The sequence below is a fragment of the Heterocephalus glaber genome, unplaced genomic scaffold (genome assembly GCF_053883595.1).
Source record: "Heterocephalus glaber isolate CG9 unplaced genomic scaffold, H.glaber_assembly_v1.0 deba00001509, whole genome shotgun sequence".
NCBI lineage: Eukaryota > Metazoa > Chordata > Mammalia > Rodentia > Bathyergidae > Heterocephalus > Heterocephalus glaber.
In genome coordinates, this window is record NW_028258325.1 from 4,473,689 (window position 1) to 4,488,498 (window position 14,810).

A 14,810-nucleotide genomic window follows, 5' to 3' on the forward strand; every position below is an offset into this window, starting at 1 on the left:
GTAGCGAGAAAGTGGGGACCATAGTCCTTCTGCCAAGCTTTGTGAGAGCTTGAGAGAAAAGAGGAGCATTGGTTTGCAGTTTGGGACACCCCAAGCAGAGTTCCCGGGAGATCTGGGCTTCACCCCTGGCTCAAGGACATCATCACAGCAGTGGTAATTAGTTAGGCAGCAAGAGGAAACAATCACACTGGTCATGTGATCTTGGGCAACTTTTCTGAGCCTCATTTTCTTCATCTTTTTAATTTTTTTTTTTTTTCTTTTTGAGATAGGGTCTGGCTATGCAGTTTGGTCTGGCCTTGAACTCACTATGTAGCCCAGGTTGGCCTCAAACTCATGGCAACCCTCCTATCTCAGCTTCCTGAGTGCTGGGATGACAAATGTACACCACCACACCTGGCTTCATTTTCTTTATCATGAAAATGGGGAGAATAGTAGCTCCCTCAGGGTAACTGTGACCGTTGGAGGCAATGGCATTGGTACAATGCTCAGCTCAGCTCAGCTCCGGGTGTGTACGAAGTATGGAAATAAGGGACATGGGAGGACCACTGTGGCTCTTCTCAGAGGAGCTCAGGAGAGCTCTGGGGCACCGTCTGGAAGGTCAGCAGAGTGAATTAGGTCGCTTTCCCAGGAGACTCCCGGGCCGACTCCCACAGAGCCCCATGGAGGAGGGGAAACCTCTGAGTCCTTGAGCGAGAAGGACATTGTGCCGGCTGAGCATCTTATCAGAGCCTTTCTTTGAACAGTTTCCTCCAGCCCTATTTTCTACACTGATTGTATCTCAGGCCTCCAGCGTCATCCTGCTGAAAACCAGGGCTCTTGCATCCAGAAAGGGCACCCGAAGCCCAACGTGGATGGGGGAGGCTGTGGCGATGTTTTCTGAGGACAGGGCTATAATTTCAGAGCTGGGCAGGCTGACATTGTGATGACAGAAAGTGGTCAGGAGAGGCTACAAAACCTGGTTCCTTCCCCCGCTCCAGTCAAACCCCACATAAGCCATCAGCTGGGCTACTTTAAAAGGAGATGCCAGGGAGAGCCATGGGAACAGGTCTGCCTGTGTCCCTTGTGGGTGCTTCTTGGTATTCCGTGCTGGCAATCTCCTGGAGACCTGAAGACAAATCAAGCCCTGGTGGGGAAGGGGCAGGCTAGGCTGGTGAAATGTCTGTTTTTCAGCCGAAAAGTTGGCCCTTCTGGATATGGCATGGGGTGGGGTACTTGGGGGGTGGGAGGAGGATGGAGAAGGGCGAGAGTCCCAGGCCTGGCTGCCTCTTGCAGGCCAAGTGGACGGGCACACAGCCCGCTCCGAGCCTCAGGCAGTAACACCCACTCTAGAGGGTTGCAGTGAGGATTCGCTGAGAGGCTTCTTATGACAGCAACTGGCCCCGGGCCAGGCACAATGGAGGCAGGGCTGCTTTGTTGCAGGAAGTGGCAGACGCTTGTCAGTGCTGGGGTCCAGCCAAGAGCGTGGGTGCCAGGGAAGGGTGGCCAGATGCGTTCCCTGGGTCTTGTTCGGGCAGTGATTTTTCGGGATGCCCTTGCTTGACCTTTGCCTTGGTCGGCTAGAATGGGACAAGCTGATGAGGGACAAGAGCTAATGAACTTGGTTCCCACGTTTTGGAATCACACTACACTGGCACGCGCGGTAGCAATTAAGAAGGTGGACAGCATCACTACGCATCGACTATCACTTCTTCCACTCCTCTGTCTCCTGTGTCCCGTGGTGGCAGGGACAGGGTGCAGGGCACAGACCCCAGCATGACGCTTCCATGTTCCCAGCAGTGCTGGTTATCTTGGCACCATCCCGCGTGCCTACTGGGTGCCACTCGAGCACATTTGACGATGTGTAGTGGGCTATGTAGTACTGCACGCTGCGGGGACGTTTCATGTGTCACCTCTCTTAAGCCCGACACGACTTTCGGAGGAGGCAGTACTTTATGGGTGAAGGAAAAACTATCCACAGAAGGTCAGTAAAGTCCCAGCTTCCCCTTGAGACTTGTCGGAGATCAAATGTTCGCAAAGATCTGACCTCTTTTTAAGTTGCCCATCAATGTCCTCTGGTTGCGTGAATGGTGGTGGTGGGGGGCGCTATAAAAGAATTAAGATTCTCAGAACTCTAAAGTAAGCAATCATCATTTAAGCAGTGTGCTTACAAGGAATGTATTCTTTTAAAAATTACTTTATTCACATTCCAGTCTGCTTTTTATTTATTACAACCCCTTCAAGTCAGGCTGCATTTCTTTTTTAATATGACTCAAATGGCTTTAGAAAACATTAAATTGACCCTGTCTTTCCTCTACATAAGACCCCTTAATGGCTTCTGGTGCCCACAGCACCGGTTGGCAGACTGCAATTTTGTGTTTCAAAAAAGAATCTCAGAAATGAAAGTGTCCACTGGGATGTATTTGCTGAAGGACCCTAGTTAGCAAGACAGACTCCATATTGCTGCTTGACTCACCTGCCTGCCCTTTAGATGAACTCAGAAGGAGGAAGCTTAAAAACCTCCTCCCCTTAGAAAGTCTCTTTAGAAATAACAATTAATCAACTATTGTTTTACAAATGTTCTAACAGCAGGATGTTCTGCTTCTGTACCTTTTGCTTGCTTTACTAGTTCTATCCCATAGGGGGGCCTAGGAACTGTTGGCCTCAAAGGTGTATAAAACATGTTTGTCTTCCCCCAGTTGAGGCTCGAGCCGATGCTCGGCTCGGGTCCCGGCTGGTAATAAACTCCTGTGTGGATTTAATATCGGTCTCTGGTTGGTTCTTTCTCACTGGGTGCAACATTTGCCAACTTCTAAATCTGTCGACTAAGGACGAACGCTTACATCCTACGTGGACAAAATGGTCGTGACTTTATTGAAAGGCTGGGGAGCATTTTTAAAAATGTGCACACAGCCTGCTGGGCTAGTTCTGACCTGAGCTGAACACTTCGCTCTCCTTGTGTCTCTCCTGCCAAACAGGTATCAGCACGGGCAGCGCTGATCAGGTCGGTTCCAGAGCTGTACCCTCCATGGGGCGGGTGTAAACTCCATCTCCAAGGCGACTGCATGGCTGATTATTTCCCAGCGCATCTCCTGGACACTTGGAGGGTGTTAGGATTCGCAGACATGTCCACGGAGGCAGTGGGCTCCATGAACTCCTCCATGGGGAGTGGGCCCAGCCATGCTGCTGTTCAGGCACAGTGAGGGGGTTGCCCTTCCCGAGCAGCTCAGGTGTCACCTGCACCCCTACTCAGCTTGGTGTGATGTCTTGCTGGTTGCTCTTAGAATGCCACATTTCACCTGTCGGTCCGTCCAGGAGCCAGCCTGCTCTCCCAGGCGCCAACTTCTCCAGGCAGGCACTGCTGAAGCAGCAGATGTAGAATAACAAAAACCTGCCACAGAGGAGGAAGCTAGCTGCATGCCCTGGAGCGGCTGGAAGACAACCTGTGGTGATCAGGGAAGCTATGCAGCTTTTTAACCCGAGAGTGACACTTCAGATCCTTACTGCAGGGCTACTCTGTGGGCCTCGGTTTCCTCACCTGTCACGTGAGGATGAAATGAAACCGTGCATGAGTAACACCTGGCCCAGTTCCTAGCATGTGGTAGGTGCTCATGCAGTGACGGTCACTTCTCCCGTCCCCACCCCACCCCCACTCCCCAGGGAGTTTGGGAGAAGCACGAAGTGGCAAAAATTAGAAGCCAACTTCACAACGATCACGTCCACCTCCAGTGTTTGTGCATTTTTATCACTCACCAAGCCCCTTTCCATCTAATTCACTGAATCCACCTGCCAGCCCAAGAGAAACTGCCTGGTGTTCTTAGAAATGAGGAAAGCAGAGCCCAGGGAGATGAAGAGGCTTCCCTGCCAGCATAGGGAAAAAGTGGCTGAAGCAGGATTCGAACCCAGCCCACAGGTACACAGAGGGTATTCATTCTTTTCAGCTGTCTGTATAGGGTGTAGGTGTCAGGGGCAGAGCCACACGACTGACTTGTGCACATCACAGATACATCGCAGCTCTTGTTCCTGAGCGACTGCCCGGCCTCCCGGAGCTCTTCCTCTGGTTCCTACTGCCCCCAGTCAGCCCACCCCATCTGCCAGCTCTTTACTGGGTGCCACCTCCTCCTAGAAGCCCTGCTTGATGCCCCACGAGGACCAAGTCACACCTGCATTTTCTCAGGTACCTCACTGCCTCAGCAGTGCCCACGAGGACAGGTGTGTGGTGGGACCCTCCACGTCTGTCAGCACTGATGCCACTGAGTGGGGCCTGTGGCCAGGTCTGCAGCCCCGCCTGGCACTGTGCCCACCTGCAGTCCATGTGCTATACCTCCAGAGGCCCCACTGAACCTGGACACTGGTGAAACCCAGACCCCGGTCCAGTTCTTCTTTCTCATGACGGCCTGGGCCCACGAGGAGAGAACTGCAATGCCGTCCGCTCTGGGTCCCTGGGCACCAGCAGCATGTGGCCCTGCATAGTCCCATCCACCCTGCCCTTCTGGCCCCGAAGTCCTGGTGTTCACAGCCTGCAGCGCTGGACAGTGGGCCCTGCTCCCTGCTCCCGCCGTGCCCTGGGTCCTTGCTTCTCTGTCTTCTCCTCACTGCAGCACTGTCACCTTCTGCTCAGCCCATCTTAGGACCACGGAGAGTCCTGCACCACTTTACGATGGGACACATGTTGGGGAAACTTTATTTTTAACATGTTTGTTACAATATTTTAAAAAAGAGAGCAACATAAACATAAAACTAGTGGGATTTTTGACTTTGATTTTGTGAAACTGATGCAGGGATGGCGGATTCATGGAAGGGGCTGCAATTCTCGGTGAGTTCTCAGGGTGCTGGCCAGTGTTCTATTGCCTATTGCCATGTTACGGCACAAAAGGTCTTACAAGACACTGGCCCCTTGATACTAGACTTCCCAGCCTCCAGAGCCTCCAGCTAAATAAACCTCTGTTCCCTATAAACTACCCAGCCTGTGGCATTCAGTTAGAGCAACAGAAAACAGACTAAGCCATGGGACAACAAGGGTTACCCTGAGCTGATCTGGGGTGTTTTTTTGGAATTCATCTCCAACTCCAGCATGGGCTTATTAAGACACAGGCTCTGGGGACCATCCTGCCCCTCATTCCTCTGGGAAACAGATAGGATGGCTGTGTTCCAGTAGCTGCGTCCTGCGGGCTCCCTGCAGGCCAGGCTCGTTCAGCTCGGTGGCTGTGACAGGCACGTGCAGGGGGTGTTAGTCACCTCTGGATTCAGTGCATGAACACACGTGTGTGGGACTGGGGCTCCCTGGCAAGGTCCGTGGGAGAGCAAACAAGCACATGTCCCAGCACACACTACCTGCAGCCGGCCGCATGGCCCGTGGTGGCACCGTGGAGGGAAGGATTTCCTTTCCTTGATTTTCCCAGGAATGTGGGAGCCCCAGTTTCAAAGCAGAGTCTGTTGAAGACATCTCAGTGAGTTAATATTTTAAGAGTTGCTATTTTTAGGGCTCAGTCTCTCTGAGTATCATCCAACAGGGCTTGCTGCCAAAAGGCACGAGCATCCTAGAGTCCCAGACTGTCAAGGCTGGAAGGGACATTAACTCTATCAGAAACCAACCACCCCTGGGTCTCTAAGCCTTTCTGAGCCTTAGTTTCTTCATCTGTAAAGTGAACCCATCACTGGGTCCTCCTGGAAGGGTCAGGGTGAGAATTCAACGTGATGATGCTAACATCATTTAGCAGTTAGCCCAGCCTTGCATACACCAAGGGTTTAATGAATACATCAGATGTTGAGAACATGCTTAATTTCTAAATAAGAAAGAGGGTTGTGGAGAGGGCAGCAGGATGGAGACCAGCATGGGAATCCCAGTATTTTCCTCTAGGCTGTTGAGAATCATGCTTCTCAGGGTGATGGCAGAGAGGAACGTGGGGAGCCTCTCATGTTTCCCTCCCTAGGGAGGATGTAGCCCAGAGGGAAGAAGTCAGGCACCCTGCGGGAGTGAGTCTGGTCCTGTGTTCATACTGGCCATGCTGTGGGGCACTGTCCCCAGCACGCATAAAGATGCACTTTTCGTTTGATTCCCACATCCATCCTGTGCCATAGAGGATATCATCACTCCCATTTTACAGATAAAGATTCTGACACCCGGAGTCTCATATGCTTGCTGGGAGTCACACAGTGGGATTGGTAATTTTATGTGTGGACGTGGCTGGACCACGTTTCTGGATTATTTGGTGTAATTCTGGATGTTGCATGGTGGTGTTTGAGATGGGATTAACATCCAATCCCTGCACACTGAGGATCGTAAATTGCTCTCTACCGTGTGGGTGGGTCTGCTCTAATCAGCTGAAGGCCTCAATAGAAGGAAGGTGACCTGAGGAGGGGGGGACATGGGAGGGAGGGTAGGGGAAGGGGAAATAAAAAGGATCAAGATGCAATATGAATAGATACCAGTTCTCCACAATAAATGTATTTTTTATGTATCATAAATATGTACTAATAAAAACAGGAAAAAAGCAATATTATTGTCTGCTACTTCTGCCCTTGACTCACTGAGTTGCACAAGCTTGGTAATGCCCGATACGCTTTAGTTATGATTGGACAGACTGCGTGTGTGTCCAGCGCCAGAGGCTGGGTCAGCACTAATCACTGACCAGATCCCTTCCGCTACACAGCGACCACTGTTGCCTGCAGAGTCCACACTCAAGCATCACACAACCCAGTCATGAAGAATATCACTAAAAATCACACAGTACCATTGAAAGCTTATGACCTTGTGGGGCTGCATCACCAACTGCCCAGGACTACACATGGGCTCTGGGTCACGGGCTGGATGTGCCTGACCTAGGGTAACAACAGGGTCCCAAGCAATGGGGTTGTGGGAATTTTCTACTCTTTCTACTCACTCAGCAAGGCCGCCAGGCAGCACTCAGTTCTCATGCTCAGGGAGCCGGCACTCTGCTAGGGAGGGACTCAGAAAATAGAAAAACAAGGCATGGGCGTGGCCACTCACACTGCGAAGTTGCTCTGCTGGACTGCCACTGCTGGAGCCGGCTGCAGGGGTTGAGGAGGTTGATGACGAAGGCCGGGATGTGGGAGGTGCCACTTCCCTGAGGGACCATGGGCCATCTTTATTTCTCTGGTCTGGTTTCTCATCTGCACCAGGAGGGTGCTGGGTCCTCCCTTGTAGGTCGATGTAGGACTACAGGACCAGAAGTAACAGCAGGATTGGCTACATAGGTAGTGAGGTCCAGGGCAGAACCAACATGTGGCCCTTGTCAAGTTTTTAAATAATTTCAAGACAGCGGGAGCAAAGCATGAAGGCAAGGGGTGGCCCTTCGGCGTGGGGGCCTTGGGTGAGAAGCTGCCCCGGGAAGAGGTCCCTGTACACAGAGCGCCTCGGCCAGCGTGGGTCACTAAGGTGGGAAGGTCTCCCCTACCCTGCACAGGACGAGGGAGCTCGGCAGGAGTTGCCGGATCAAGCTCGCCTTAGTGAGTGGTGCAGGGCGCTTTGTAATATCAGCACATCAGCAAAGCCCTGTATCTCTTCTAGGCAACACACCTGCACGTCATTCTCCAAGTCATTCTGAAAGGCCTGCTGGGCTTTCTCGGGTAGCACTGGAGAGGGCTGCAGAGGAGGGAATCGAGAGCTGAATGGGGCACCCAGGCTGTGCAGGTGCGCGGGGGTGGCTCTGACTCAGCCTGCCCCAGCGCATTTTCATCTTCATCTGTTCTGGAGGAGATGATCGCGGAACAGCCTACTGCAGGAAGTGTCTGGCGAGGCGTCGCTCCACCAGAATAATAAACACCTTCACACTGGCCCCCAGGAAAGGGGCAGCGGGCTTCTTGGGTTCTCTGTCCACAGGAAGCGGCTGGAATCACGGGTCTGCTGCATCACATCAGAGTTTGATACTACCTAACCAGAGTTTGATACTACCGATTGGTGATTATTTATTTTTCCTTATAGTTACCTTCTATTGAAAGCAAATGATGCTGGCTTGCCTTTTGAGATACTGCTCTAACGTTCTCCTTTAAAATATACGCATTACATGAAAGATAAATTGATAAAGAAAAGTTACAAGGAAGGCTTTGGTGGCTGGTGTGAGAGGACAGATACTGTGATGAAATTCCACCGATCGAGGTTGGGAATCATTCCTATGGGTCTTTTGGCAGCTAGGGGAACAAGTCCAGGAGCATAGTTTATGAAGGTAAATTTTCAGTGTTTAACCCATTCTGTTGCTATTTTTAATTTGAGAACTCTTGTCTATGCTTGAATTGAAAAGTCTGAATTTTTAGTGGTGAAATTTTAGGCAGAAGTCAGATATACTTTGAAGGAGGTTATTTCTACTGTGTCACATCCCACTGTGTAGAAGCCGAGGGTCCCCAGGTTCAGGCCCATGGAGTAGAAAAAAAGATCTCACAGGGGTGGGGGTGCTCAGTCCCCTCCCATGGAGTTGAGTGCTAGGAGCTTCAGGAGGGGGTGCTGGGTAGGCTGCAGGGAAGGCTCCCAACTCTGTCCTGAGCTGTGCACTCAGCTCCTGGAAATTGCCATGCCCAGCACCATGGAGGATGCTGGGGGAGACATGGCAGGGGACGCCCAAGGAGCAGCAGGGGAGCTGGGAGGGAGGGGAGCCCTGAGGGACAGACACGGGGTGGGGGTGGTCACAGACTCAGACCAGCTAAATGTGAGCAGGGCTTCGTTTCCTTTCTATCAGTCTGAAGCTGACACATGGCCACATCTGTGACAGTTCCTGGGATCTGTGTCCTCATGGCAGAGAAAAGAGGTAAATCGAAGTGTTGGTGGCCTTTCCAAGACAACTAGGGCCCTGGCTCTGGGTCTTGTCAGTGTTCTGAATAGAGCATCCTTTGACCCTTGTCCCACGGATGGCAGAGTTGGCTGGGGCGGCGGTGGCGGCAGAGGGGGCGTTGTGTCCTCAAAGGGAGCTTCATTTCCCCACCCGGAATGGAGCCCACAGCTCCTTTCTCCCAGGAGCACTGAGAAGCCGGCCCTGATGACGTGTGACAGTAGTCTTATGTTAATGTGTGGTTACTGAATGCTCCTGGCCATGGCAAATGACTGACACATCAAAGGGACAAGGACCTGCCTCTGGAGGGAGGAGGAAGAGGAAGGGAGAGAAGGCCAACAGACAGCAAAGTCAACAAAGAAGTCCATGCACTCCAGGCTCTGCAGCTTCGGAGGAAGAGCTGCAATGGTCCAGAGGAGGTGGCCAAGGAGCTGAGTCCGCAAGGAGAGGTTTTGACCTGAGTGAAGATGGGGCCCCCGAGTCCAAAGGAGGCTCTGAGTTAAGAACAGGGTCAGGAAGTGAGGACAGAGAACCAGGGAGAAGCTGGAAGGGAGGAGCCCCATAGTGACCACACCAGGCCCCACTCTCATCGGGAGGTTGATGGCAGTGTGGATTCCACCAGGGAGGGACAGGCCTGAGTGGTGTCAGTGCAGCTCCCGGGTCAGGGGACCAGGCCCACTGCAACCTCAGGAACCCGTGCTCCAGATGCAAGGGTGTTTGCAGACTTGCTCTGTGTCACAGAAGAGTCCTTGGCATAGGGCACATCTACTCTGTGACTGGATGAGTCCCTAGCAAGACAACTGTGTGAGCCTGATTCCAGCACTTGGGGAGGCTGAGACAGAGGACTGTAAGTTCCAGTCCAGCCTGGGAACTTACTGAGTTAGCAAGATCCTGTCTCAAAATAAAAAAATAAAGAGGGCTGGGGATGTAGCTCAGGGCAAAGGTTCTGGGTTCAGTCCCCAGGACTGAAAAACAAATAAAAATCATCCTCATAGACACAGAGTTGAGGACCCTGAATACCAAAGCATGAGGTCTTCCCATCTCATGTTCAAAACACAAAGGCAGATGAAGAAGCTGATCTGACCAAGTGGAGGACGCTCTGATGTTGGGGAAGCCAGGAAACCAGTCAGCCCAGATCCCTGAGCATCTCCAGACCTGGAAATGGCCAGGGCCCGCGGTCAGGGCATGCAAGGGCCAAGCAGTGGGGGCTCTGCTTCCAGACTGTGGGGTCTCTGCACTCCTCCACTGGTCGAGCTGGAAGTGGGTGAAGTGGGTGGAGGGTTGAGAAGGTGGGGTACAATATAGCAGGGTCTGAATCTTAAATGGGGTCCCTGACCTCGGCTCCCTCCCCTGGTCCAGCTGCCACATCCTCGGCAGCCAGGCCAAGGCCAATGCCACTCCCAGTCCAAGGCCCAGAGCGGATTGCAGGCACCCACACCCGCAGGGGGGGAACCTTCAAAGTGAAAAGATGAGAGCAAAATAATAGAGAAAAGGACTTCACAGGAAACTCAGAAGAAATACAGGGAAGAGGAAACTTCAAAACAACTGAGACGAATACTCTCAGAGAGGTCGAGGGAGATACTGTGTCAGTAAAACACGAGAAGTTATAAGAAAGGAAGACTCTCAGAAACCAAGTGTATGTGAAATGGAAGAAATGCAATAGGAAGGTGTGGAAGATGAAGTCAAGGAAACATCCCAGAAAATAGAACAAAAAGTTCCAGGGAAACAAAGTAGAAGAATTGATCTAGCAATTTTAACATGCAATGATGGCAGCTGCAAGGAAAGACAGAGACAGAGACAGAGACAGACAGACAGAGAGAGAGAGAGAGAGAGAGAGAGAGAGAGAGAGAGAGAGAGAGAGAGAGAGCAAGAGATCCAGGATCCAGGAAGGGTGTGGGACCCACTGAGCCCCTACAAATGGGGACCATGAAGAGCACTGGGGTTGAGCTGTGACGTTATGAAGTGATGCTGACCTCACTCAACATCCTGTGTCAAGGGTGAGGAAATTATTCCTAGGAATTCTCATTTATCCCTTGAACTAGGTAGAAGAGGAGGCTCAGTTCCATCTTGCTATCTCCTTCATCTCAGACACTTGCTGTCTTCCTTTTTAACAAAGGAGAGGATCAGTACATTTGGCAGGTGGCAATAACCAGCAATTCCTAACATTGTTTTGTTTCACTGCAGTTATTTTTATGTCACTGCTATGGCTTGAATACTGATTGCCCTCCCCGCTCAGATGCTGAAGCCTAACTCGCCAAGCAATGAAAAGAGGTGTGTGTAAGTGCTTAGGAGGTGACTGAGTCCTGAGGGCAGAGCCCTCATGGATGGGATCAGTGCCCTTGTCAGAGAGGTCAAAGGGAGCAACCTCACCTCCTTTCCTGCTGAGGACACATAGGAAGTACCGTCTGTGAGGAACAACAGGTCCTCGGCAGACTCTGAACCTGGATCAAGGTCTGGAACGTTTGGGTCGGAGGAGGGGGCAGATAACAGACAACTTTCCAAGGGGCTCAGAGGCTACAAAGGAACTCACGGGTGGGGTCTGCCATGAGGGTTTCGGGTCCTGGTGGCCACTTGAGGGCGGCCTCGCTCACTGAGGTGGACAAGGCTGAAGAAGGAACAGCCTGTGGGAGGGTAGTGATTTCCACGCTGACCCTGACGCATTTGAGATGGCTGGGAGACTCCAGGTGGAGTTGACCATGTCACAATTGGGTTGGAAATTCATAGCAGAGACGTGGATTTCTAAGACCGTGAGTGCTTTGAAAGTAGATTGGGCCAAACCTCAGGCCTGCTCCGACTTTCTGGGCCAGCCACTGGGTCCAGCTCTTAAGATAATGCCTGAGAAATCCTAACCTGAGAAAAAATATGCTTGTGGTAATTGGCTGGTCCTTAGAATGACAGAAACAAGACTTTTTCACCAAGAGCAGCCTCGTGCTCTTAGGCAGAGATTTGGAAGGTGATTGGATCACGGGGTCACTGAATGTGCTGTTGGGAGGCGGGGCCTGGCAGGAAGAGATGCTCACCAGGGGCGTGGCCTGGAAGGGGTTATTTCTCTCTTCAGCTCCTCCCTTCTCTCTCTGCTTCCTGGCCACCAGGACAGGAGCAGCTGTCTTCACCAGGCCCGTCCACCACGTCCTTTGCGGCACTTGAGCCTGCCAGTGCTGCACTGAAACGTCTGAAAAATGCGAGCCAAAATAAACCTCTGCTCCTTTAAGTTGTGTCAGCTATTGTGTCCCAGCAATGAGAAAAGTGACTATGATTATCCCCATCTGCCTGCAAGAAGTTGGATCTGGACAGATGGAAACAAATGACACTTTGCTACTCAGCAGAAAAATTCCTTCTGCCTTCGAACAGAAAGGAAGGTATTGGTTACTATTGCATCCGTTTTTCATTATCTCACATATCATCCTATGCCCCAATATAGGGAAAATGTTGCCAAAAAGCTACATTTCCAGCTATCATGCTTCCTCTCCAAGGCCGGAAGTATCCAGGTGCTGCCTACCTGTCCAGCCAATGTCCCTGACTTTCCACAGGCTTTCTATTTCCTGAACATTTCACACCACTGTTCTCCAAACACAGTTTCCTCTACATTTTCTACAGTTCCTCCTTTTCTGGAGAACTCGGATTCCAAGTTCTCACATGTGCTACCTTCTACAATGCCTCTCAGTTCTACCTTCCTCACAATTGCCAGCTTCTTAGTCCTTCCATTCCTACCTTCACTTCTACCTGAATCTGGCCACTTCAGAACTGTTTACCGCACGTCTCCTGCACTGGAAGGTAGCGCTCCACGAACACTGATTGCATAGAAGAATGCATGGGTGGAGGATGGATGGGTGGGTGGGTAAATGAGCAGGCAAATGAGTAGATGGATAAATACATAGATGAATGGATGAATAAATGGATGAATGTGTAGATTGATGCAGGGATGAATGAATGGATAGATGGATGAGTGGATGGATGAATGGATAAATGGATGAGTAAAAGAAAAAGTGCACAATCATGGTGTTATGAGGGTCTAGATGTCCGTCAAGAGCCTCGTGCACCCATAGGCAGGGCTTTTGTAAGTGACTGGTGTGTGTGCTGACAGGAGGTGGGGTCTGGTCAGGAGCACGAGCCACCGGAAGGGTTTCTCTCCCTCCCTGGAGCTTCCCTTGATCTCGCTGCTTCCTGGGTGCTGTGAGGTGAGCAGCTCTCCTCTGCCAAGCTGTCCTGCTTTGGAGCCAGCTGGCTATGGGCTGAAACTTCTACAAACTGTGAGTTAGAATAAGCCGTTCCTGCTTTACCCTGTGTGTGTCAGGTACAGTGTCTGAGCAACGAGGAAAGTGACCAAGACACATGGCATGGTGACAAGGAGCATCAAGCCTCTTCTGTGATGATTTCTGGGCCAATAGTAAGGGCAGCACCAAATCCTAGTAGTGGGATTTAATCCTAACTGTGCCATTTTCTCCCTGGGAGACTTGGGAAGCCTTGATTGTTATTAAAGCTTGGTGAGGGCCAGGTAATGTGCTGAGGCAAGGGACAGCATTTGCTGTCTCATTCTTCACAACTCTGGAGCATGGTGTGTCTGGCATCAGGGAAGCCCAGCCAGTGGCTCTGTGACCTGGGAGAAGCTGCAGAAGCTCATGCTCCATGTGGCCTGGAGGAAGAGATTCCTCCCTGTCTCTTACGCCACGCTCCCCACTTTGCTCTCCCCGGTTCTCCTTGACCCTTCTGGGACTTCCATTGCCACGTTACACTTTCCTGCAGCTCTTAAATGAGCCCGGTTCTAAAGTTCTCCTTTGCCTGTACTCAGTCCTGTTCCAGTGCATCCAGTGACACGATGAACATCCCTTCCTCAACCTTCCTGCCTATCACGTCCTTGATGATGTCACTCTTGCACACTAGGACCCAGGATCTGCACTGTTTTCACCTCCTATCCCACCCTGTGCTCCCACCACCAGGCAGGAATCACCATGGCTCTGCTTCTTCTCCCAACCCGGTCACTTGATAGACAACACTCTCCCGTGAGAAAGCCCCAGATGCAGCTGCTTATTCTCAGCCTTATCCCACTCATTTCCTCCCTGCAACATCTTAACCATGTGTGAGCATTCACTGTGGTTTCTGGTACTGGGACACAGTGGGGAATAAGAAAGCAGGAGGTCCTTGTTCTCAGGAAATCTACCCTGTGCTGGGAGGAGGCAGACTATTAACTGCAGACAGCAAACAGGTTGCCAGGTGCAGGTGAGAGGTGGTGAGTCTGCACTAGGTGAGAGGAGAGTTGGAGAGGAGGTGTAATGGCTAATTTAATACGTTAACTTGGCTGGGCCACTACGCCCAGATACGTGGTTAGACATTATCCTGGATGTTTCTACTTGGTGGGTGTTTTCGAATGAGATAAACATTTGAATTAGTGAATTTTAAGTCAAGTGGATTGCTTTCCATAATGTGGCTCCACAGGTTAATAATCCTAGTCACACCTTCCAACTGCTGTGAGCAAAACCCTGACTTAGAGCAAGGATTTGGGTAACTTTTGTGGACCTCAGTTGAATAAAATGAGGATTTATCTTCTGAGTCATGGGCCTGATGTCTTCGAGGGGCTCAACTGTGCTGAAGCCAAACTTCAACTTTATTGGGCTCATGGCAGAAAACTTGGTGTTTATGCTCTGCAGCATGAAATCCTTGGCCAAAATCAATCTGAATCGAGGAGAGAGATGGAGACAGGTGATGGAGAGGAAGAGCCAGGAACATCAGTCTGACAGAACCCCCTTCCTCCTGCTGGGGCCTTGGGCTCGGAGAGTGTGGATACAGTCATTATTGTAATGACGGGGCTGAAGCCGAAATCCTATTAAATAGTCCACTGATCCAGAAAAGATGGAAGCAGAGCCATCATCTCTTTTTTAAACATCCTGAAAGTTTTGGTCTCACATAGGATGAAATATTCATGACACTTGTTTTGGTAGGATAGCAGTATAAAATAGTAATGAGAGTGTCTCAGATGGAAATGAGAGCTAAGGGGCAAGAGATACTAGCAGTCCTGGGCGCCCTGAAGCTTCAGATGTGACCAGGATGCCACCT

General features: G+C 51.1%; 1 protein-coding gene across 17 annotated transcripts in view; it reads right to left on the reverse strand.

Moving 5' to 3' along the window:
* Stk32b (serine/threonine kinase 32B) overlaps positions 1–14,810 on the reverse strand; it is a 332,979-nt gene that overhangs the window by 101,085 nt on the left and 217,084 nt on the right. For 14 of the 17 annotated variants that reach the window (XM_087187328.1, XM_013073058.3, XM_013073066.2 and 11 more), the window contains one exon: positions 6,968–7,156. The exons of the other annotated variants lie outside the window; for them this stretch is intronic. In XM_087187328.1, coding sequence (XP_087043454.1) covers positions 6,968–7,156 — 189 coding nt within the window. The remainder of the gene's footprint in view (positions 1–6,967; positions 7,157–14,810) is intronic. 17 annotated transcript variants of the gene reach the window in all.